General features: G+C 37.1%; 1 protein-coding gene across 50 annotated transcripts in view; it reads right to left on the bottom strand.

The window, feature by feature from the left end:
* Positions 1-24,691, bottom strand: part of SOX6 (SRY-box transcription factor 6) — a 715,111-nt gene that overhangs the window by 102,318 nt on the left and 588,102 nt on the right. For 27 of the 50 annotated variants that reach the window (XM_069554258.1, XM_069554268.1, XM_069554273.1 and 24 more), the window contains 2 exons: positions 23,843-23,922; positions 22,234-22,356 (listed from right to left, as the gene is read on the bottom strand). In XM_069554258.1, the coding sequence (XP_069410359.1) occupies positions 22,234-22,356; positions 23,843-23,922 (203 nt within the window). The remainder of the gene's footprint in view (positions 1-22,233; positions 22,357-23,842; positions 23,923-24,691) is intronic. The other 23 variants (XM_069554287.1, XM_069554297.1, XM_069554295.1 and 20 more) reach the window with 1 other exon arrangement.

Raw genomic sequence — 24,691 nt, 5'->3', positions numbered from 1 at the left:
AAATATAGAGGAGAGAAGGAAACATTTGAGTAGAGACCTGAAAGAAGTGAGGAAGCAAAGCAGGTCATTACCTGGGTAAGCACTTCAGACAGAGGCAAAGAAAAGGTGAAAGTCCTAAGACCAAGGATGTGCTTATGTGTAGGTTTGCGAAACAGCAAGGCCAGTGAGGCTGCAGCTGAGTGAGCTGAGCAAAGAGTAATAGGTCAGGTGTCAAAAAGAGAGCAAGGAGGTCAGATCATGCAGACCTTGAGTACTATCAGACTGACTTTGGATTCCACTCTGAGTCTCTGGGTTTCTAGGAAACACTATTACAACAACATGGCAGACCCGGAAATCCCTCAGCAATACCCACAGAAAAATCTGGAGGTGTGCCACTGCTGCCTTGCCTTGGCCTGTGGTGACTGCCAAGAAACCAGATGCTATTGCTTGAAAAATATTCTACAACTGTCTAGCTTCTATGCCCTTCGATTTCCAGCCATAATGAAGCCTCCAAAACAACACAGAATGAAGACAAATACGGGTAAGTATGCAATGAAAAAAGTTTTTAACTTGTTAAAAATATATCTTTGGGGAAAAATGCATGAAAAGACGGTATAATATTTTCTAAATGCTATTTTTCCCTCTAATGAATGGATAGAACAAATATTGCTAGTTGGCAATAAACGTGTTTATTACATGAAAATATTTTACTTTTTTAAACTGTAAACTCTTTTAAGCTGGTTTTTAAAATCTCAGGAGATTTTGGAAGATTGAACACAAGAATTATGCTAATGAACAAAATTTCATATCTATGATGAAATGTACAAACTTACTTTTTAAAAATCTCATATTAATAATAACATGAAATGTGCATTTGCAATCAATATTAAGAGATAAGGATGCATTCTGAATTCACTTTTAAGTGATCCAGTAAACTGGCAAGAAATAATGTAAAATATCCTCTTCTTCCCTTACTCTTATATTTTCTTCTGTATTTTTAAAATTCAAATAAATATTTTACACTGTTTAAGAGCCACATCTACTAACTTTCATTTTTAAACTGCAAATTATTAGTATTGCCAATTGGAGAACTTCAGCATATTTTGTAGTATGTAAATATGCCATCTGTATCCTACAGTAATACCCATGGCTTACTTCCTAATTAGCAGAAAGGAATGATACCTTATACATAGCAGCCATAGTAAAAATTATTTAAATAGTCTATCATAAACATACACTGTGCTCTATTGTCACTAGACATGATACTGATACATATCTCAATAATCCACCTTGAGAAATCATTACAGCAGATGAAGCAGGTAATGGTTAATATAAAGGAATGATGAAGAAGCTTAGAAAAATAAGGTTTACATGTTGCTATGAGCAGGATAATACAGTGATTAAGAATGCACACTCTTCAGTCAGAACCTACTAATTATGTGATCTCGGGAAAGTTATATAATCTCTCAGTGCCTTAAATTTCCACATCTTTAAAATGGGAAGCTAATAGCACTTACTCCAAAAGATCTGTTGTATGGAATAAATGAATTAATGCACATAAATACTTAAAACAGGGGCTCACTATAAAGACTACTACTATACCATAAAGACTCAAAATCTGTAAGCTCTTAAATCTTTATTGGTATATCCTCTTAAACAGATGTCGCTCCAAAGACCTTATTCAGAAAATACTTGGCATTTTTACTTAATGTAACAAAAAAAATATTAGGAATACAAAGATTAAGAAGACAGGATGCCTTTCTCACACCAAGAATAGGAAGGAGAAGGGAAGAAAGACACAATATGGTACATTTACAAATTGCTACTGAGACACATCACTGGGAACAATCTTTTTTTCCCTCCCAGATTTATTGAGGTACAATTGGTAAATAAAGTTGTGTAACTTTAATGTGGACACGTGATAATTTGATGCAAATCTGTTGTGAAATGATTACTACAATGTAGGTAACACATCCATCAGAAATAGTTTTGACTGAGGACAGATAGGTAGGTTTCACTTACAGTAGAGCCAAAAAAAAAAAAAAACCCCACCAGATCTTACGTTAGCTAAAAGTTTAAAAATAATCCTGTAAAATTATTTAACAACTACAAAAATCCTGAGCAGAATGGGCACCAATCCCAACAACAAGGGAGTGTTCAGGCTACTAGAATTTCTGTTCTGCTTTAGAAAGGTCTCCTCCTCCAAGCCCATTTCTTTGGGCTAGTACCCAAAGACTGCTCTATAGAACTAAAATATTCACACTAAGGGCCAAAGTAACTTTGAGGAAGCCTTAAGATTTATAAAATGTATCACTTCTCTGAAAAAAGGGAAGCTACCCTTGGCTATTCATTGAGGGAACAGGAACTTTGCTTTGTTCTTATTTTCATTGTTGGACAGAGAAAAGGCTTGAAGAATTCAAAGTCCTCATTTGCGGGTGGGGGGATGGATTTTCAGAATCGCAATATCTCCTCTAAGTCGACTGTAGCACCTCTAGAAAACTCTGGTTCCGTGATGCAAAATCACAACTTTTCTTTGTAAAGAGGGCATAATTTCAAGAGGATCATGGAATATTTATGTCTCTATGCAGCTCTTTGAAGGAATAATCTTATGTTTTTGTGCCCATAGTGGGTCAGAGGTTCAAATCAGCACTTCTTTCTGTCACTTCTTATATGTTTTACTATAATTTACAGCTCAGTGAGAGGACACATAAAACAAAAGTGTCTATTTTATTTCAGCAACTAATTCTAGTTAATCAAAGATTTCCAGCCAAACAACCCAGCATGAAACTCTGCACGGAAAATTCGAGGAGAACAAAGCGTTTTGTCAAATAACACATCTCATGATGTAAACACATATGTCTCTTAAAGGAAATTTTATCGTCTCCACATTATCGGCATACAAAAGAAGCATTCTTGTCACAGACCTGGTGCGGCTGAGGAGTCATCGTCATTGGAAACAAGAGCCTGATTAGGTTCCCACACAGATATGAATAGACTTTCCTTTTTTAGTGAAATAGCTGCTTTTATTCCTTTTTAAAACAGACTGGTAATTGTCACCCTAAAAACACTGAATTGTACTAGGGGCAACATTTGTTTCTGCTTTTTTTTCCCCCATCTTTTTAGAATCAGCCAATAACATTACTATCCCTTCTGGTTGGTCCTCTTCTGGAAAGTCTGAGTTAATCCACAGCTGTGTGAATGTGAAAAAGGGACACAGCAGGCTAAGTCTGTTGGGTCTCTTGTCTGCTAATAAAGTGCACAGTCTGCAGGACAGATGTTAAGAGGATCTGTTAAATAAGTCAGTGGCAGAGATCCTGACCTCTGCCAGGGAACATTTTATTATTCCAGAAAGGGGCATAATTGCAAGGCATTAACAATTAGAAGAACCATAGCTTTTCTTTATAGATTTTACTCCTTGTTTCATCATTTGGTTGAAATATAGTATGAAGGCCCATTCGCTGAGAAGCAATGTGCTAAATATGATTGGATTTAGTACAAACTGCAGATTACAAGATTTCCCCAAATCCCAGGGAAATGGTTGGACCTTGGCTTTGCTTCAACCTTAAACAGTTTTGTTTATTCTGCGTGTATCGTTACACTATTTGTACAGTTTCACTTGCCACAGGGTACCATTGTACTAAAGGGACCATGAATCTTACCAAATGTAGTTTCCTAACTATTAAATCTAGTGTAATGGGAAATGTAAACTAGAGATCAAATTAATAGAGGAATATCACATCATAAAGTTGTTCTCTATACCTTATACCACTTTACCATTTACGGTGTGAATAAAATCATGTCTACCACAAGCATTGCAAATTCCCAAGTGTGGTGTAAAAGGCACTTTGTGATCTGACCCCTTGCTTACCTTTCCAGCCTCACCTCCTATTGCTCTCATACACTCAGCCTGTGCCAGACCATTTGTTGTTTTCTGAATGTGCCATGCTATCTAGTGCTTCTGCACTGACGGGCAGACTGCTTTTTGTCTGGAGTGCTTTTTCTCTCCTCTGTATCTCTACCACTCTGAATGCCTCTCCCATAATCCTAGTGAATTTCTACTTCCCTCTCAAGATTCATTTTAACATCATCTCATCCATAAAGATTGCCCATACTTCTCCAGGTAGAGCTTAACACTTTCTCCTCCCATAGCATTTTTATTCTGGAAGCACATATTCTTTAACAGTTATCACACTGTTTTCAAGATGGTAGGCCCTCTGAGGGCAAGGATCAAGTTCTATCCATTTTAATATCCCCCAAATAGAAAAGAGTGCTTACTACAGAGTAGGCACTTAATAAGCATGTGGGAAATAGGCTTCCCAGGTGGTGCTGGTGGTAAAGAACCCACCTGCCAAGCAGGAGACAGAAAAGATGTGGGTTTGACCCCTGGCTGGGAAGATCCCCTGGAGAAGGAAATGGCAAGCCCACTCCAATATTCTTGCCTGGAGAATCCTATGAACAGAGAAGCCTGGTGGGCTATATATAGTCCATAGGGTCACAACGAGTCAGACAAGACTGAAAGGGACTTAGCATTCATGCATGGGGAATTAATGTATGAGTGGATTAATTACAATTAATCCTTTTTCATGTTTATACAAGTTTTATTCTGGCTTTGTCACTACTACCTGTACCGTTAGAGGGTCTTATATTTAATATACCTTATTTTGTTTTTCCAAAGAATTGTTGTTGTTGTTTAGTCACTAAGTTATGTCTGACTCTTTTGTGACCCCATGGACTGTAGCCCACCAGGTTCCTCCGTCCTCCACTATCTCCCAGAGTTTGCTCAAATTTATGTCCATTGAGTGATGCTACCTAACCATCTCATCCTCTGCCCCTTCTGAGAACAAATGGAAGCATGAGCTGTATTATCCTCTTGGCCATATGTTTAAATTCAGTTATTCATCCAAAATTTATCTGGAAGTCATAAAATTTAGCTCTTCATACTCTTGCCTTACACTTCTACACAATGTAACTCAGGCCACTTACAAGCTATGTAGCTTTGGCCAGGTTAATCTATCTCTCTAGGCCTCAATCTCTGCAAAAACCAAAAGATTCACATGATACTTGACAGTGTGTTGTTGTTCAGTGGGTAAGTCATGTCCAACTCTTCTGTGACCCTAAGAAATGTAGCCCTCCAGGCTCTTCTGTCCATGGGATTTTCCCAGGCAAGAATACTGCCATTTCCTTCTCCAGGGGATCTTCCTGACCCTGGGATCAAACCTATATCTCCTGCACTGGCAGACGGATTCTTTACCACTGAGCCACCAGGGAAGACCACTTGACAGTGTGTGAAGCATTTTTGACAAACATTTTCTTATTTATTTCTCACAACTGCCCAATGAGTTTAGATATCATTTCTAATCCACTTAATAGAATCTGGTATGAAAGTGTTAGCCACTCAGTCATGTCTGACTCTTTGTAATCCCATGGACTGTAGCTGGCCATGCTTCTCCATCCATGGGATTTTTCCAGGCAACAATACTGGTGTGGGTTGCCACTTCCTTCTCCAGGGGAACTTCCTGACCCAGGGATTGAACCCGGGTCTCCTGCATTGCAGGCAGACTCTCCACTGTCTGAGCCACTGGGGAAACCCGGAATCTGGGTATAGAAAGATTGATTTGCTCAAGCTCATGGAACCAGTGGTAGAGTTGGGATCTGGTCTTCAAGGCCTCTGAAGGACTTTCTAGCTCTGAAAATTATGCCATTTTTCAATCTCTTTGTCTACTTATGAAGGCTTTTCTTTCAATATTGTGGCACTTTTTTCAAATAGTGGCAAGTCCAGTTTAAAATACCTTAATTGCTTCTTGACCACTTTAATTGGTTTCTTGCTAAAAGAGCACTGCACTATGCCTTGTGCTTTTTGAAGTCTGTTGTGCTCATCAGGCATAGGCATTAGGACAAAAATATTTCAAAGAATCTATACACAACCAGCTTGATTAACCAATAAATGAGTATATTTGTATAAACACATACCAAATTATCAGCTATATCTTACCTGTTTGTATCACTTTTAAGTGTTGCTCATTTAATTGCTTTCATCCCCAGGCTATAAGAGGGCAGGAACTTGTTTAGCTTGTTTGCCTAATAGAGTACCTAAAGTACACAGTACATGCTTTAAAAATATGTTGAATTAATGAATTAATAAGAGAGATACAAGTATAAGGATGTGGAGAGAAACGGTGTTTATTGAGTATTTTCCATGTAGTAGACACTGTCCTAGCTGAATGTGTTACTGAATGTGTTACTTCATTTAATCCTTGCGATATGGGAGGTATCATTATCCCCATTTCATAGCTGAGGAGACTGAGTTTCAGAGGACATTAGCTCATGTTCACATCATTCTTTTAACTGAAGAGGTCTTATGGAACTGATTTTTTGAAACCTTCCAGCCATTTACTATTGTATAGACAGACAGCATGTCACAGAACAAGCTAGCTACTAAATAAAGAGTGAGCATGCTGTTCAAACACACAGTGGCATATCACCACCTGATGATATATGCCATTTTCCTTTTTCACAGTGAGGTATAATGGTATTTGCTGCTGAGAGTTTCATAGTCAGGAAATGTGGCAGAGGTGGATCTAAAATCAGGAATAATATGGGTGGATATAGATGAATGATATATGAATACTTTATTCTGCAAATCAGCAATGCCTCTATTAAAACCATTGATAAATGGATGGAAAAGTATGGGAAAGTGGAGGATTTCAACCCAAATTGGTCAGATTTAGGCCTTTGCTTTCTCAGCAAACTCCTCATGCTCTCACTCTGCTGTACCATGTCTAAGCCAATGACATAGCTATGCATTCATTATTCAGGGACTACCCCTTGGGCCCTGGAACAAATACTTCCTAGGATGTGAGGAAGATGTTCTGAGCAGATGAGCACTTTATAGAGGCGTATCTTTTTCTATGTGGTCTAAGGATCCCCTAAACTCTGGAGGGCAATCTCAGCACACTGAGGACTAGCTGGGGCACATGCTCTACTCCATTTAGTGACAGTGACTGTTTCTCTTTCTTTTTAAAAAAAAGATGCGCAGCAGACGAACGGATAAGAGAGCTGTGGCGCATATACACAACGGAGTATTACTCAGCCATTAAAAAGAGTACACTTGAATCAGTTCTAACGAGATGGATGAAACTGGAGCCGATTATACAGAGTGAAGTAAGCCAGAAAGAAAAACCCCAATACAGTATACTGACACATATGTATGGAATTTAGAAAGATGGTAATGATGACCCTGTATGCGAGACAGCAGAAGAGACACAGATGTATAGAACGGACCTTTGGACTCTGAGGGAGAGGGAGAGGGTGGGATGATTTGGGAGAATGGCATTGAAACATGTATACTATCATGTAAGAAATGAAGTGCCAGTCTATGTTTGATACAGGATGCTTGGGGCTGGTGCATGGGGATGATCCAGAGAGATGATATGGGATGGGAGGTGGGAGGGGGATTCAGGATTGGGAGCTTGTATACACCTGTGGTGGATTCATGTCAATGTATGGCAAAACCAATACAGTATTGTAAAGTAAAATAAAGTAAAAATAAAATTAAAAAAAATTTAAAAAATAAATTAAAAAAAAAGATTTGCTTTTTTTCTTTTTAAGCAGATCAAGCAATAATCCATTGAGAATGTGATGCTAAACCACTTTTCCTATAGAGTGTTTAAACTGGACCTCTGAGAAAGAGCTTGATACAATTCAATGACTGAAGTAATACCTTTGTCCATTTGAGCATTAAATGGCCCGTTGAAATACAGCTTAGTTAGAAGGAATTTCAGAAAATAGTACTTTCTAATTTTTTTTTCTTTCCCAGCTGACTAGAGCAGAGCTTGGAAAATGCAGTTCAATCACTTTCTACAGCCTCTCAGGTCAGCCTCTCACCAGTGTTAATTAAATATAACCCCCTTAGAATACGAGAGGTTAAGTGAGAGCAACATAGCATTCTTCTCCAATATATTACTGTGAACATAAATGGCCATAATCTGTTTATAAGAAGGCTTCTTTGAGCACAGAGGTCTCACTAATGAAAAATTATAAGAGGAAAAGCAACATAATGTGACAACTGTTCATCGCAAAATACATTTTAAACTACCCATTTCCACATCCATTGTGCTTAAATAACACATATCATAAAGGAAATTGGTGTAACAGATGGTTTCAGCTCTGGGTAGCAAATGCAGACCAGTTTTCAGTGTGATAAAGTGAAACTGGAAAAGCCAGTGCATAATTCAGTCAATCTCTAACCCAAAGTCTCTCTTCCCCTCAAGCCAGATAACTTTTCCCCAGCAGCTAAAGGCATTAGTATACTTTCTCTTTTTACCCGATGTTGTATCTTCAGTGGCACTACTTGCCCTGATTTTCTAAAACTAGAAAATTGCTGAAAGAATGGTTTTATACTAGCCATTTGAAATTAGAAAAGTCTCTTTAGAACTACAGGGTTTATGGTTCTAAAAAAGTTGCATACACTGTCCAAAGCTATTTGTAAATTACATCATTTTAAAATAAAGCTCTTTAATACTCTATAATTAGTCTTGTCTCTCTGAACATGACTTTACTGTAAATGCTCCTTCCTGACTCTTCTATTGTCCCAAGATTCCTGAGAAGAAAGCAGCCAAGCGATAATTCAACATTATTGCTGCTTCAGTGCACTAATCGCTTAAAGAGCAGCAAAGACTGTGCTCTCTGCCCCACAGCTCCCGCAGCCTCCTGGCCTGAGGCTGGCATCCCGACCCAACAACGTCCAGATGTCAAGAGGAATCCCCAGCTCCTGATGCAGCAGGCGCTCCATTCCAGTATGGTCAAACATCTGCTTCATCTGCTGGCATGCAACCTGCTGAACACGCTCAGAGGGCAGCACAGGCGAGGGATGGGCAAGGACACACTCCCTAGCTACTCCGGGAGACTCATCAAAACTTTGAAATTATAAGACAGGCCTAGAAACTCTCAAAAGAAAAGAATTCCACACTCAGCAAAAAACATAAGCATTTTCCTCCAAAGAAAGCTATGGAAGAAAATATATTTCATGATAGCTATCTTTCTTTGTTAATTCTAGTAGGCTTGAAATTTCTTCTGGACAGTTAACTACAAATTTGGGAAATAACTGAACTCTTTGAGATCCCCAAAATGTGATGTTGGCTTTGAAAATTTTCCTTTTACAATTTAATTATATTACTTTTAATTCACTTAGGTATTATAATAATAGGAGAATAAGTTGTGCAGGAAAAGTTCTAAATGACTGTGCTTCCTACACACCTACATACTGCAGAGTTTTAAGCAAAGAATCTTGGTCAGGAAATAAATTTTAAAATGCACTTAAACAATACATTATAGTCCTATTCTGTTTAATAGGTAAGTAATCTGGTCCAAGTCACTTAACCCATCTGAGCCTCAATTTTTTTTTTTTAATTTTAGTTTTTTATTTTTTAAATTTTAAAATCTTTAATTCTTACATGCATTCCCAAACATGAACCCCCCTCCCACCTCCCTCCCCATAACATCTTTCTGGGTCATCCCCATGCACCAGCCCCAAGCATGCTGCATCCCGCGTCAGACACAGACTGGCGATTCAATTCACATGATAGTATACATGTTAGAATGTCATTCTCCCAAATCATCCCACCCTCTCCCTCTCCCTCTCCCTCTGAGTCCAAAAGTCCGTTATACACATCTGTGTCTCTTTCCCTGTCTTGCATACAGGGTCGTCATTGCCATCTTCCTAAATTCCATATATATGTGTTAGTATACTCAATTTTTCTTTCAAAATATGGGGTAATATCAAAGTATAATTTATTATACAGTCTAAATATAAATTGCTTATTCAGTACTATGCATTATGTATAACTGTACATATATATATATGTAATATTCATACTATTCTTGAGTCTGTTTTGTCTAGTTTTGTTTTTACAAAGTTAGGCTCCTTTATAATATCCAATCCACACATCAAATACAGGTTCTCTGCCAAGAGTGATTCCACTCATCCTGTGGGACCTCAACAAATAGCATCCTATAAAAACTAATGAACAGCTTCCATATCCTCACCAAATTTAATATTTACTTCATTCTGAAAGACAGATTTATATACTATTATAGTCATAAATAATATTCCTTTACCAAAACCCAGAGTATATTGTGTGCTTAAACAACTGAAATAATAAGGTTGAGAACTGTGACTGCTCTAGGCAGAAGTGACTGATTAGAGTAAAAGTCTTAGTTCTGAAGATCCAAGTGATGCGAAGAACCCATCATATTGGTCTCAGTCTTTTAAATCTGCTCATATATGTCCAGGTGGATAGGTAGACAGGTAGGTGGGATATTTCTGTTAAGATGAGTAAGATTTGCAATCCCAGTTCAGTTCAGTTCAGTCGCTCAACTGTGTCTGATTCTTTGCGACCCCATGGACTACAGCAGGCCAGGCTTCCCTGTCCATCACCAACTCCCATAGCCTACTCAAACTCATGTCCATCGAGCTGGTGTGCCATCCAACCATCTCATCCTCTGTTTTCCCCTTCTCCTCCCACCCTCAATCTTTCCCAGCATTAGGGACTTTTCCAGTGAGTCAGTTCGTCGCATCAGGTGGCCAAAGTATTGGAGTTTCAGCTTTAGCATCAGTTCTTCCAATGAATATTCAGGACTGATTTCCTATAGGATTGATTCATTGATCTCCTTGCAGTCCAAGGGACTCTCGAGAGTCTTCTTCAACACCACAGTTCAAAAGCATTAATTCTTCGGCATTCAGCTTTCTTTATAGCCCAACTCTCACATTCGTACATGACTACTGGAAAAACCATAGCTTTGACTAGACGGCCCTTTGTTGGCAAAGTAACATCTCTGCTTTTTAATATGCTGTCTAGGTGGGTCATAGCTTTTCTTCTAAGGAACAAGAGTCTTTTAATTTCATGGCTGCAGTCACCATCTGCAGTGATTTTGGAGCCCAGGAAAATAAAGTCTGTCACTGTTTCCATTGTTTCCCCATCTTTTTGCTATGAGTGATCGGACCAGATGCCATGATCTTAGTTTTCTGAATGTTGAGTTTTAAGCCAACTTTTCACTCTCCTCTTTCATTTTCATCAAGAGACTCTTTAGTTCTTTGCTTTCTTCCATAAGGATGGTGTCATCTGCTTATCTGAGGTTATTGATGTTTCTCCCAGCAATCCTGATTCCAGCTTGTGCTTCATCTAGCCCAGCATCCCAACTCTTTATTAAATATTCTTCCCCTATTTTCTCTTTCCCCAACTAGCATGTAAACTATATCAGACAAGGGCTTCATTTTATATTAGTATTCTCAGCCTCAGCTACTGATAGTTTGAACTGGATATTTATTTGATGAGGGTGCTGACCTGTGTACTGTAAGGTTTTCAGCAGGATCCCTGGCCTCTACCCACTAGAGGCCAATAGCATCTCCACCCCCATCCTAAGTTATAACAATCAAAAATGTCTCCAGGTATTATCAACTGAACTCTAGGGGGCAACATAGCCTCCAGTTGAGGACCTCTGGTCTAGACTAGTACCTGGCATGTTATAGCCACTAAATAAATATTGTTAAATAACTGAACAAATTGTTAAATTTGTTGTTTTAATTTTCACACAAACTTTTTCAAATTTCCTGAGCACAATCATTTATAAGCTTCCTTTTCAAAAAATATTTTGATACAATTCCAAGAGACAGTAAGATTTATGTCACTTGTCAGTCATTCAAAACTAACAGGTGTAATTTCAAGTAATAAGGATTTTAAAAGAAAAGATGTAATAATACTTCACTAGTTATTTAATTCAAGTGAATAAGTGAACTAGTGAAAACCTGATAAATATCCCCCAAATTGATTTTCTAGATTAAAAGAAACTATTTCAAACTGGCTTCAAATGAGCACTGTATGTTTGTACTTTGGAGAGTTTGATGGTCAACACAAGTATATATTTTAAGCAATAAAATCTGTATACACATCTATCATCTATTATTTTTAGTTCATTCTACTCCAGACTAAACAGCATTAGGAAAATTCCTGATAATGTACCAAGGATCATAGTCTAGGTTAATCTGTATTATGACATCAAAGGTTGTTTATAGGTATTATGCTGCTACTGCTAAGTTGCTTCAGTTGTGTCCAGAGCGGGCTATAAGAGGAACACACAGTAAGAAATGAACTCATTCAATTCTGGTTTCCTCAGTGTGTATGCCCAGCAGTGGGATTGCTAGGTCATAAGGCAGTTCTATTACAGCAAAACCAATACAGTATTGTAAAGTAAAATAAAGTAAAATAAAAAAGAAAAAGAAAAAAGAAATGAACTCAGTGTACTGGAAATTAAGATTTTTTTCATTTAAGGTTTTGCTTCACCAAATGGCCAAGAGTGTAGTGGCCTGGGGAAATAAATTTGGCTCTATTTTTCCTCCATTTTTGTCTATTAAAAAGCAATGCAAGCACTTAGCCAAACCAGGATTAAATGACTATATATATAAAGGAATTGGTATTTATAAAGCTAGAGAAAGTAATGTTACATTAATTCTTCTCAGTGTGACTCAAGATGGCTGTACTGATGTCACCAATTATGAGAGGAAAGAAAGAAGAAAGTATATGACTTTTTATCCATACAGCAACTGGCACAGTGGATATTTAGTACATAGCAGGTGTTGAGTGCTTGTTTGTTTATATTTAATTGAGAAAAGAATCTATTAATAGTGCCATCTGGGCTTGGAAGATCTAAACTGTGATTATTAACCTAACCCTAATAATCTAGAACAGTCAAATTAAAGCAAGATGGTTTCAAGTCAGTAAGGAGAGACTTTAAGTCACTATAAATATTCCTTGAATTTTCATTTGATATGCATTTGCACAACATACATACCTGTAGCGTATGAACATTTCTACAAGTAAAACAGAAAGGAAGAATTGGCAGGAAAGTAGTGAATATGCCCTAGATACTGATCAGAAGTTTTATTCCTCCACTGGGGCACGTCTGTGTTGGGAATCCATCCAACTATATGTAGCTTCTCAATTCCTTTTCATTAAAATATCACTTAAAAATACTTTTGGATTAGAAAAACTAAAATTGCAAAAATCTATAGATGCAATGCAATTCCTAACAAAGTCTCAATGAAATTGTTCACAGAAAGAAAAAAAATTCTAAAATCACACGCATCCACAAAAGACCCCAAATATCCAAAGCAAACCTGAACAAGAACAAAGCTCCTAATTTCAAAATATATCTCAAAGCTATAATAATAATAAAATGATAGTGGCATACAATGGATATATAGATATGGGTATACAATGGATATATAGATATGGGCATACAATGGAGCAGAATAAAGAGCTCAGAGATAAACCTGCACAAATTACAGTCAAATGATTTTCAACACTGGCAACAAGAATACCCAATGGGGAAAGGATAGTCTCTTCAATAAATGTCATTGGGAAAACTCAATATCCATGAGAAAAATAATGAAATTGAACTTTTATCTTAAACCATACAAAAAAAAAAAAAAAAAACCCTTGAAAAGGAAGTCTTAAATGTAAAAAAAAGTCTGAAACTTTTAGATATATCTCCAAAGGAATTGAAATCATGAGTTTATAGAGGTATTTGCTTTCTCATGTTCATTGCAGTGTTATTCACAATAGCGAAGGCATGAAAGCAACCTAAATGTCTACTGATGGATGAATGGATAAAGAAAATGCAATATGTACATAAAATATAATATTATTTAGCCTTAAAAAAGGAGGAAGACATCCTGCCACTTGTAACATTATGGAGAAACTTGGAAGAGATGCTAATTTAAATAACTCAGACACAGAAGACAATTACTATGTGATGCCAATTATATGAGGAATCTAAAACAGTCAAATTCATAGAATCAGAGAGTAGAATAGTGATTGCCAGGGGATGAGATAGGGGAAACAGAAAGTATTAGTTAAAGAGCACAAAGTTTCAGTTATGCAAAATAAAGTCCTAGATATCTACTGTATAACTTGAAGCCCATAGTTAATAATACTGTATTGTACACTTAAAAACTTGCTAAGAGGGTAGATCTTATGTTAAATGCTCTTATCACTTATCTAATAATGTTCTTATCATATAATAATAACACTAATGGTGAGAGGAAACTTTTGGAGATAAATGGATATATTTATGGCATAGATTGTGTTATGTATTCATGGATATATACTTATCTCCAAACTCATCCAGTTGTATATATTAAATATGTTCAGTTTTTTGTATGTCAATCATGCTTGAATAAAGTGGTTTAAAAATATTTCCATTCTGCTCAGTCTGTTCTGTTACCCACCATATCTTTCTCTGATTTAAATTTCATAAATGTTGCATATCCTGACTTACTCTATGGTTGGAAACTGGAGTGAAGCATTTTTTAAAATACCAGAATACTTTGCTTTCAAACCTTCCCCTATGTTCTTAATCACATCATCTCTCTTAATTCCAAGGTAATTCATTATAACTCATAAACATACAGATACATGATGCCAACCAAACAATACTTCAAAACTCCAGTTTGGTAAAAACAGGAATAGAAATACTTGTCACTATTTTAGAAACCACTGCATGTTACAAGCAGTCTATTTAAATACAAGTATTCACATACTAGGAGTTCCTTGTTGTATGGATTAATTAGTAAGGCTGGAGCTAAATGAATGTGGGTGGAAATGCTACACTAAGAAAGATAGAGAACTGAACTGGTTGTGTAATTCCAAGGTCCTGGGCTCCTACTAAACTATCTCTGTGAGTACAGCCAAATATCCCATCAAATAAATGACTTAAAACACAGTAATTAACAGAGCTTAGTGAGACAGGCATGCTCTCAACTTTTAGATATTATTTGAAAATCAACTGAAAATCAAATTTCTACGAGAAAATCCAGTTTACCTAATGTTTTAATTTGTGGGTAGGAATAATCGTATTCTTGAATACAATGACAAGTCATATTTCCAAACACTAGAAAATGTCTTCATATTTTGCATCCTTCTCTGATCTACCTATATGTCTTTAACCTTCACCAAGACTCCCTTAACACCTGCCATTATTTGTAAGAAACCTACCTAGAAATGAAAAGTTGTTTATATGAGAATATGCCTCTAAAGACAGACCACTTGGCTGAACATATCCTCTCTCCCCTGCAAAAAGAAAAAAAAAATCCAAAGATTGAGTTGCAGATGACCACCAAAAAGGAAATTCACTAATTCAATTTATTTACCAACTATGGTCATAGGCAACACTGAGGATTCAACAGTAAACAAAAGAAACAAAAATCCCTGAATTCAGTGACACATTCTGGTAGATCAGAGCCACCCATGAGAAACACTTAGGCAGCAAAGCTAGAGTAGAATTGACTGCTTATTTGGGATGTTGGAAAGTTTTTTTCCTATCTTGATAATGATTTTTTGTGGAAATTTATGCATGCCTTGTTAATCCATTTACTACTCACAGTAAAAAAATATTGTCCCTTTTTTACAAGGAACAAACTGAAAAAAGGAGGCAATTTGAGAACAGTGCAGGACAACATAGTAATAGCAGAAACTCTCATTCAAGATTCTGCTTCCAAAATGGAGTTTATTCTATTAGTCCATAGCTCATCTAATCACAGCTATAATGGTCCTTCCAGATTCCTTCACTCTTTTAAAGTCAAAGTGGGTGAGAGAAGGCTGATTATGAGAAAAGCAAGCATTTCTCCTCAAAGCACAACCCCCTAGTTGGTATCCTCAGAACAAGCTTTGAATCAGTGCATTACTTTTTTTCCATCAGGTAGCTAGTAATAGGTCACTCTAATCAACTCTTTATTCATCTCTCTATTAGAAATCACAACCTCCAAAGCCCACCCAGTCCAGCTAACTCACTCTCATTCCTCCACAGAACTGAGGCATGTTTATGATTTCAAACAAGAAGGCAGGGTATGAGCCAGAGAAGAGCATCTAAATATAATATCATAAAGATTCAGGCTGGAGCTAAAATAGAAATGGAACATTCTCAATGTTGATAGGCACTTCTTCACTTTCCATTTGTAGCATGAAAATTGACAATATCATTTAAATAAAATATGTGTTTCTATTCACTTTTGCAAAAATTCAATTGTTCTCCTCCATCTTTGCAAACTTTGCAAGACTTTAATAGTTCCATTTAAGAATAACTTATGGTTGATGGGTTTTTCTAGTGTTTCAAGGCTCTAATTATACTGCTTTCCTCAAATCTTTCCAGAACTACACATAATGTCCATCAAGTAAAAGTGAAAATATATTTACATTGATTTTTAAAAATTTTCATATTTACTTCCTTTCATTCAGGCTACCACCCATACATACTATCATTATAAGAACTTGGTAGTTAAAATATGTTCCAACTACAGCTTGGTAGGCTTTGAATGTTAGATAAAAATCATTCTCTGAGGCTAATGAAGACAGAAACTCTGCCTGTAACAATATTAAGTTTGTTTTCTCTGGTGATTCACAGAAGTGAGCAATCTGTCAGTAATACACTGAGTGAAATTACTTGTCTTGTAGGAATAACTGCTGACAGTCACTTTATTTCAGGGCTGACCCAAACGTCTCCCTGCTGACAAACAAATTACTATGTCTAACTTTGAAAAGGTAACTAGCTTGCTTTTAATTTTGATTGGTCTCTCAGAATCCCTTATACATAACTCAGTTCCATTCTTCATTGTTTTGTTTTGTTTTTAAAGCAACAGAAAGTGTTTTGGGGGGCCAGGTTTGAATTAATGAATTTTTTTTTTTTTAAGTAGAGGAAGAAAACCCTATCGTTTGGAACTAAGAAAAAGAACTATTATTGCTTCTTTCTGAGATTGTTTTGCAGATAAAACTGGTAAGTGTGTCTACCCTACATTAAGACTGGCAGTGCCGCCAGTGACTGACTGGGTGAGTGAACACATTACAGAGACAGTATTGTAGGAATTAATTTTCTTCAATAAAGTGATTTTTAAGGCTCATATATTTCACAATCTAAACATATGTCACTGTTTCATAAACAAAATAAATGGATTAAAATAATACATTACCAATATGCTGACATGTGGAGATATTTTAATTAGAAATTCTTAAACTGTGTGATATTTAACTGCTGTATTTACTAAAGAGAAGCATGCATCATTTAATAAGAAGGTATGAGACAGGTGTACCACTTTGCATGATATGGCACTAAATTGTATTTAATATAAACTACAACTATGAGGCAACATTATGTCTAATTAAAAAACAAAACAAAATTACCTTAGGTATCTATCATATTGAAAGTAACCACAAAAAATGAATCAATACACTAAAATCACTTTTTCATCAAAAAAAAAAAGAGTCATTCTGAGCTTATTTCTGAGACAATGTTTCTTCAAAAATAATCTAACATCTTAGCTATTGAAAGGCCATATTTACATGACTGCCTCATTATACTGGTTCCCCACCCACCCCCCACCCCCCACACTACCTTTTGACTTACTTGAAGGACCAATGCTAACATAGCTGAGGAAAGCAAATGGCAACTGGTCCTGAAATTTATACCAGTACAGACTCAGAATAAGTAGCAATATAATATATTGTTTACTGTAGCAAGTACCCTCTGTTCTCTAAAGGTCAAAAGCACTGTAACCTTAGAGTTACAGTTTCTGATTGTTCCCAGGGTTAAATACATTATCAAAATTAATGGTTCAAGCCCCTCAACCTTCAGATATATGAGCATTCATGACTCCATCTGCTGAACTGTTCAACTAAAAATAGCATACTTCTCTCTCCTAATATTGTGCCCCTGAGGCAGAGAAAACCAGCAAACGAGCCTTAGATCAGCATGGAGTTTAAAAAAAAAAAGAAAACTTTCCTGTGTCTTTCTTATTTTAAAGAAAGTATTAGAATATGCTAATGTAAGAAGGATCTTTTCAAATATCTTTTCTCTCAGTTTAGTCACTCAGTCGTGTCTGATTCGGTGACCCCATGGACTGCAGCAGGCCAGGCTTCCCTGTCCATCACCAACTCCCAGAACCTACTTAAACTCATCCATTGTGTCAGTGATGTCATCTAACCATCTCCTCCTCTGTCATCCCCTTCTCCTCCCGCCCTCAATCTTTCCCAGCATCAGGGACTTTTCCAATAAGTCAGTTCTTCGCGTCAGGTGGGCAAAGTATCAGCTTCAGCATCAGTCCTTCCAATGAATATTCAGGACTGATTTCCTTTAGGATTAACTTGTTGGATCTCCTTGCAGTCCAAGGGACTCTCAAGAGTCTTCTCCAACACAATTCAAAAGCATCAATTATTCAGCATTCAGCTTTCTTTATAGTCCAACTCTCACATCCATACATGACTACTGGAAAAACCACAGCTTTGACTAGATGGACCTTTGTTGGTAAAGTAATGTCTCAGCTTTTAAATATGTTGTCTAGGTTGGTCACAGCTTTTCTTCCAAGGAGCAAGCGTCTTTTAAATTTCATGGCTACAGTCACCATCTGCAGTGATTTTGGAACCCCCCAAAATAGTCTCTCACTGTTTCCATTGTTTCCCCAACTATTTGCCATGATCTTCGTTTTCTGAATGTTGAATTTTAAGTCAACTCTTTCACTCTCCTCTTTCACTTTCATCAAGAGACTCTTTAGTTCTTCTTTGCTTTCTGCCTTAAAGGTGGTGTCATCTGTGTATCTGAGGTTATTGATCTTTCTCCTGGCAATCTTGATTCTAACCTGTGATTCATCCAGCCCAGCATTTTTTATGATGTACTCTGCATATAAGCTAAATAAGCAGGGTGACAATATACAGCCTTGACGTACTCCTTTCCCAATTTGGAACCAGTCTGTTGTTCCATGTCTGGTTCTAACTGTTGCTTCTTGACCTGCATACAGATTTCTCATGAGGCAGGTCAGGTGATCTAGTATTCCCATCTCTTTAAGAATTTTCCCCAGTTTGTTGTGATCCACACAGACAAAGGCTTTGGCGTAGTCAATAAAACAAAAGTAGATTTTTTTCTGGAACTCTCTTGCTTTTTTGATGATCCAGAGGATGTTGGCAATTTGATCTCTGGTTCCTCTGCCTTTAGAAATCCAGCTTGAACATCTGGAAGTTCACGATTCACATACTGTTGAAGCCTGGCTTGGAGAATTTTGAGCATTATTTTGCTAGCATGTGAGATGGCTGCAATTATGCAGTAGTTTGAACATTCTATGGCATTGCCTTTCTTTGGGATTGGAATGAAAACTGACCTTTTCCAGTCCTGTGGCCACTGCTGAGTTTTCCAAATTTGCTGGCATACTGGGTGCAACACTTTCACAGCATCATCTTTTAGGATTTGAAATAGCTCAGCTGGAATTCCATCACCTTCATTAGCTTTGTTCGTAGGCCCACTTCACTTTGCATTCCAGGATGTCTGGCTCTAGGTGAGTGATCACACAATCGTGGTTATCTGGGTCATGAAAATCTTTTTTGTATAGTTCTTCTGTGTATTCTTGCCACCTCTTCTTAATATCTTCTGTCCTTTATTGTGCTCATCTTTGCATGAAATGTTCCCTTGGTATCTCTAATTTTCTTGAAGAAAATTCCCATTCTACCGTTTTCCTCTATTTCTTTGCATTCATCACTGAGGAAGACTTTCTTATCTCTCCTTGCCGTTCTTTGGGATTTTGCATTCAAACGGGTATCTTTCCTTTTCTCCTATGCCTTTAGCTTCTCTTCCTTTCTCAGCTATTTGTAAGGCCTCCTCAGACAACCATTTTGCCTTTTTTTGCATTTCTTTTTCTTGGGGATGGTCTTGATCACTGCTCTGCAATGTCATAAACCTCCATCCATGGCTTTTCAGGCACTCTGTCAATCAGATCTAATCCCTTGAATCTGCTTGTCACTTCCACTGTATAATTGTAAGGGCTTTGATTTAGGTAATACCTGAGTGGTCTAGTGGTTTTCCCTGTTTTCTTCAGTTTAAGTCTGAATTTGGCAATAAGGAGTTCATGATCTGAGCCACAGTCAGCTCCCATCTTTTCTCAGGTGATAACAAAACTTCAGGCTTCCAGACCATGACTTTACTGTTAAGATGACCCCAGCTCACAATGCTAGAAGTGAAAAACCTTTGAAGGACAAATTAACTATATATCAGGTAGAGACGACCACTTCTTTTCAACTCAGCAGAGTGTGTGTGGAGGTTGTAGTGGTATACATGCATTGCGGCTTTTCTTCCTAAGACTCTCTAAATAGAAATAAAACTCATTAACATATTGTAATGCTTAGTATCCCCAGTTTATTGTTATCATAATTGTTGACAGAGCTGTGACATTTTAGCTTGTTAAAGGAATGGAGAAAACCTGAGCTAGAAAAGAAAGTAGACTAAAATCAATAAAGCAAAATATTATTGTTTTCTCTCTACTTTTAGTCAAGATTTAAAATGTTAGTGTCTGTAACAACTTAGATATTGCTGTCCTCTGTGCTGCTCATGGGACACTCAATAAACCTGTTACACTCACAGTAAGAAAGTTTGAGAAATCTGCCTTTCAAATAAGATCCATCTTTTCTAAATAGTGTACCATACAAGCAAACAGCAATGGTTTCCTGACATGCAAGGAAAAGCGCAAAAAGTGGAAACAAGAGAACAGAGCCAGAATAAAACAACAACAACAACAGGAAACTCTCCTACCAACCCAAGCTTACCCTCCAAAGCCGAGGGCCTCCACCTTACCAGGTTCTGTGTTCAGCCTAATTAAAGTGACAGACACGTGCTCCTAGATCAGCATTGCTACAGCTTTACACTGTCTGGCACTCACATATATGACATCGTGATTTCCAGAAACCCAGGAGAAGCCAGATTTGACAGCATCAGAGGTCTGTGATGGTGTGGGGAAGAGATGTCAACTCAAGTGAAAAACTAAGAGGAGAAACTGGGTAGAAAACTGGCTCAGGGAAGGCCGATGGAATAGAACTCAACACCTCAAGAGAAAAAAAGGTCAAGAGGAGAGGAAGTTTTGAATCTGAGCCAAGGTCCTCTGCTTTCACATTCTTCCAAGTACTTAAAATTTGAACTAGCTGTCCTGAATAGGTAAGCCTTGCTAATTCAAAGAATTGTTCCTAGTGTCCGGTTATCTCTCCGTTTAGCAATCCTAAGCACAGTAGATGTCAGAACGTCCAGAAACGTGGCACCTTCTCTACAGCCAAAAGGAACCCTTAGAAAAGAAATTCCTTTTGGCTGCATAGAAGATAGCAGATACTCTAACAGTATGCCTTGTCATGTCTGGGTGGAACCCCCTGTATACTTCTTATAATCAAAGGGAAAGGGAAAGGAAGAAGGCAAGTGACAAGCTCTGAACTCAAACTCTTCCTTAGGCTACTTCCAAGGTGTCCTTTGATCTTGTTCTCTTCTTTCTTCTTGTGAGCTTTCTCACTTCTAAGAAGGAGGGATAGCTAGCAACACTCCAATATCTGATAGTCCTAAAGAATGAAATGAGAAGTTGAGCTTTCTCACTTCTAAGGAAGGATAGCTAGCAACCCTCTAGAATCTGATAGCCCTAAAGAGGTTTTCCAATGATATAATAGAGGAATTAAGCACGATATTGGAGAGAGGAGGACTGGGTCCCTATAGTAGAAAGGGGTTTGCTTTTTAAAAGAGCTATATGAGGCATCTTCTCCCATGCAGTAAGAACATCTCACAAAAACAACAAAGAGCTTTATTGGAAGTTCAGTATGAAAGAGCTACTATATAAGTCTACGGGGCAAAAAACAACCAGTCAGGCCCAGGCACCCAACCTCAAATTCAGTCAGAGAAAACTAAATTAGAAAACCTGAAATAGATAGAATTAGAAATCCTGGATAATCACTGACTCCAAGAAAATTTTGTAGTCTTGGTTAAATAACTTGACTTCTCTGAACCTCTGTTGTTTTGTCTATAAAAACAGAATGATATTTTATCAACTCTACAGGGTTGATACACGGTGAACTGAAGTTCTTGTTTTTTTCTTAATGTTTAAGTGTTTCTTTTTTTTAAACTACTATGCAGCACTATACATAAAGAAAAAAGGGTAAGGGAAATAAAGATGGTTTTGAAAGTATGTAAAGAATTTGCCTAAATATATAGCAATAAACAATCTACTTCAGAGGCACTGGTTTGGGGTTTGACTTTTTCTCTGAAAGAAAAGGAGTGAAAATGAGCCTCCTTAGGCATGAGAAAAGGCGAAACATTATATTTTAGTGTTTGAGTGTTTGGCACTTGTCAAAAAAGCCTAGAATATGACTGAACAATCCAGTCCCCCACCCAATGAAGCACCAATGTAAGCATTCATACCTCAATCTGTTTGTGGTTGTAAGAGTGGCCACCACCATGTTCAAAGGTGTCCAAACTCCTGCCCAAACGGTCACTTAGGCCCTTTAGCCTTGGGTTAATTTGTGGGTGGGAGACATGACCTTTCTGTTTAGTAGCATATTCAGAAAAAAAAAAAAAAAGACAAAACATACTGTCAGAACTCATGAAACAGAACACATATTTCTAAATCCAGGGTACTGACCACACCAAAGAACAGAAAGTAGGGTTTAGGACCCAGATACTGTCTTTCACAGAAACTTGATTATAGGATCAAACAGTGGTACTGGTTTCTTATTTTTGCCTCTGACTCAAGAAGACACTCAATGGCACAGCTATGGAAAAAGGAGAAATAGATTAGACTGACTGTGAGTTAGGTTTCTTTTTATATTTTTTCCAGCTGCAATAAGTTCCCTGTTAGTAGTGGAGAAGGTGAGGGCTTAGAAGAGATAGGGCTGCTGCTTTCATGAGGCAAAATCTCTAGCTCTGCTAGGCATCCATAATGGATCCATAATGCTAGACATCTTCAAGACTTGCTGGATGAGGCTTATGACAAGAACTGCTTAAAGTACTGTAAAAATTCGTTATTTGTAGACTCAACTGAGAATGTTTAAAATTATATTTTTCACATAAAAATCTGTACATTTTTTACATTCAAGTCATATAAGGAATAGCAAAGAAGAAATAAAAATGCCCAGTTAGTTGCTATTCCCTAGATTATTTAAGAAAATTGAAAAATCATCACAGTACATTATAAGAGTAAAAAACTATCTTTGTTCAATGCATTGAAATTCAAATTATCATCCTATATTTTCTAAATGCTCATATACTGCTTGCCTAACCATTAATTTTAATGATACTTTCTTTCTGTTTTTGTTAAAATATACACTCATATTTAATATCAATTTTCCATAAGACAGGATTACAAAAAGGGTGCAAAGATCGATCACTTAGTCCTCCGCTTCCCATTTTACTATGAAGAAGATAAGGTGCAAGGGATTTTTAAAAATTAGCTTCCAAAGAGCTTTCTCTCCAATTTTAGCTTTATAAAGAACACCAATCTAGAATCTGATCAGACACCATGCCCAGTCTTTTGACCTGGTATGAGGATGAGGCTGATGATACACATATTCAGGGACAATGTGTTTGCATTTTACCAAATAGTTCAAGTAATTTGGTAATAACAACTCCCTTTTCTATGAGTTGCAAGAAGGAAAATATCCAGTGTTGTTGTCTGTTTTGATACTTGGATGTAAAAGCTAATTTGGATGTGAATGGAGACATGGATGAAGAAGTTATAAGGACAAAGCTAACATACCCAATATCAACTAGCCATAAACAATTGTAAAACCATTAACTTACCTGATAGAGAATATATAGTACTAAGTCATGACATCATTTTTTCCTTTAAAAATATTGACACTGACAGTTTTTTCTTCTATTTGCAGTATGGTAAGTACATAAGGTGTTAATCCTTCCAGGCTATGCTTAAAAAATTATTTAACATTCAGGTCATTATTTAGCATACAGCTGGTTAGCAGTTTTCCACTAAAGTACTGGCTCATATCCCACATTTTTTTCTTCTGGCACTTACCTGGAGCTGTAAAGGGCTGAGTCCAGAAGCAGCAGCAGCTGCCATTGTTGATGGAATGAACTGTACGGGGTAGTTATCACCTGTCAGAAAGAACAATGCATACAGGTTTAGACAATGCTCTGGGAATCACAGCAGACAAGTACAAACATGGTCCTTGGATTGCCTGAGCTTTACAACATTGCTCTAAGCCCAAACATCTGCAGAAACAAAAGGCTTAGTTGGGCACAGACTTGCAGGGCTGCCTTGGAACTTTTTGTTAACAGATAGCTGGTAGGCAAACTGGCAAAACATGAATGTGATGTTAAAAAAATTAAATGTGCAATTCAAGCATGTTCACTCCATTACAAATCTTGTAATACATCATTTTTTTAAGAGTAAAAAAATATCTTAAAGCCAGGCTGACATTCAGTTCACCGAGAAAGCATTAAGGTTTTTATATTAAAACAACAAAACGTTTTGGCTTGGTAGACAAGGCAGAGTATCACAGTCCAAAAAAGATTAAGAGTTATTGACTGTCCATAACCCTAACCTTTATTTTATTAAAAAAAAAAAGTCGAGAAAAAAATTTAAATGCAACCTCTTTAATTTGAGAGGGGTAAGAGAGAAGCTAATCTTTGCCAACATTCTGTGAAATGCCTGGTATCCCAAAAAGATAGGAGACTGTTTTCTGCACTAACTTTCGGTGGAAACTACCACAGAATCATGACACACACTAGGCACTTATCACATATTCTTTGATGATGATTTGATTAAATAACCACACAATTTACATGTGACATCTATATTAAAAGTCTGGTCGAGACTGAGCATGGTTCAGGAGAGATCAGTGCAACATCTTATTAATGTGTT

The sequence above is a fragment of the Ovis canadensis genome, chromosome 15, assembly GCF_042477335.2.
Source record: "Ovis canadensis isolate MfBH-ARS-UI-01 breed Bighorn chromosome 15, ARS-UI_OviCan_v2, whole genome shotgun sequence".
NCBI lineage: Eukaryota > Metazoa > Chordata > Mammalia > Artiodactyla > Bovidae > Ovis > Ovis canadensis.
Note: the sequence above shows the minus strand (reverse complement) of the source record. Positions and strands in the feature narration are given on the sequence as shown.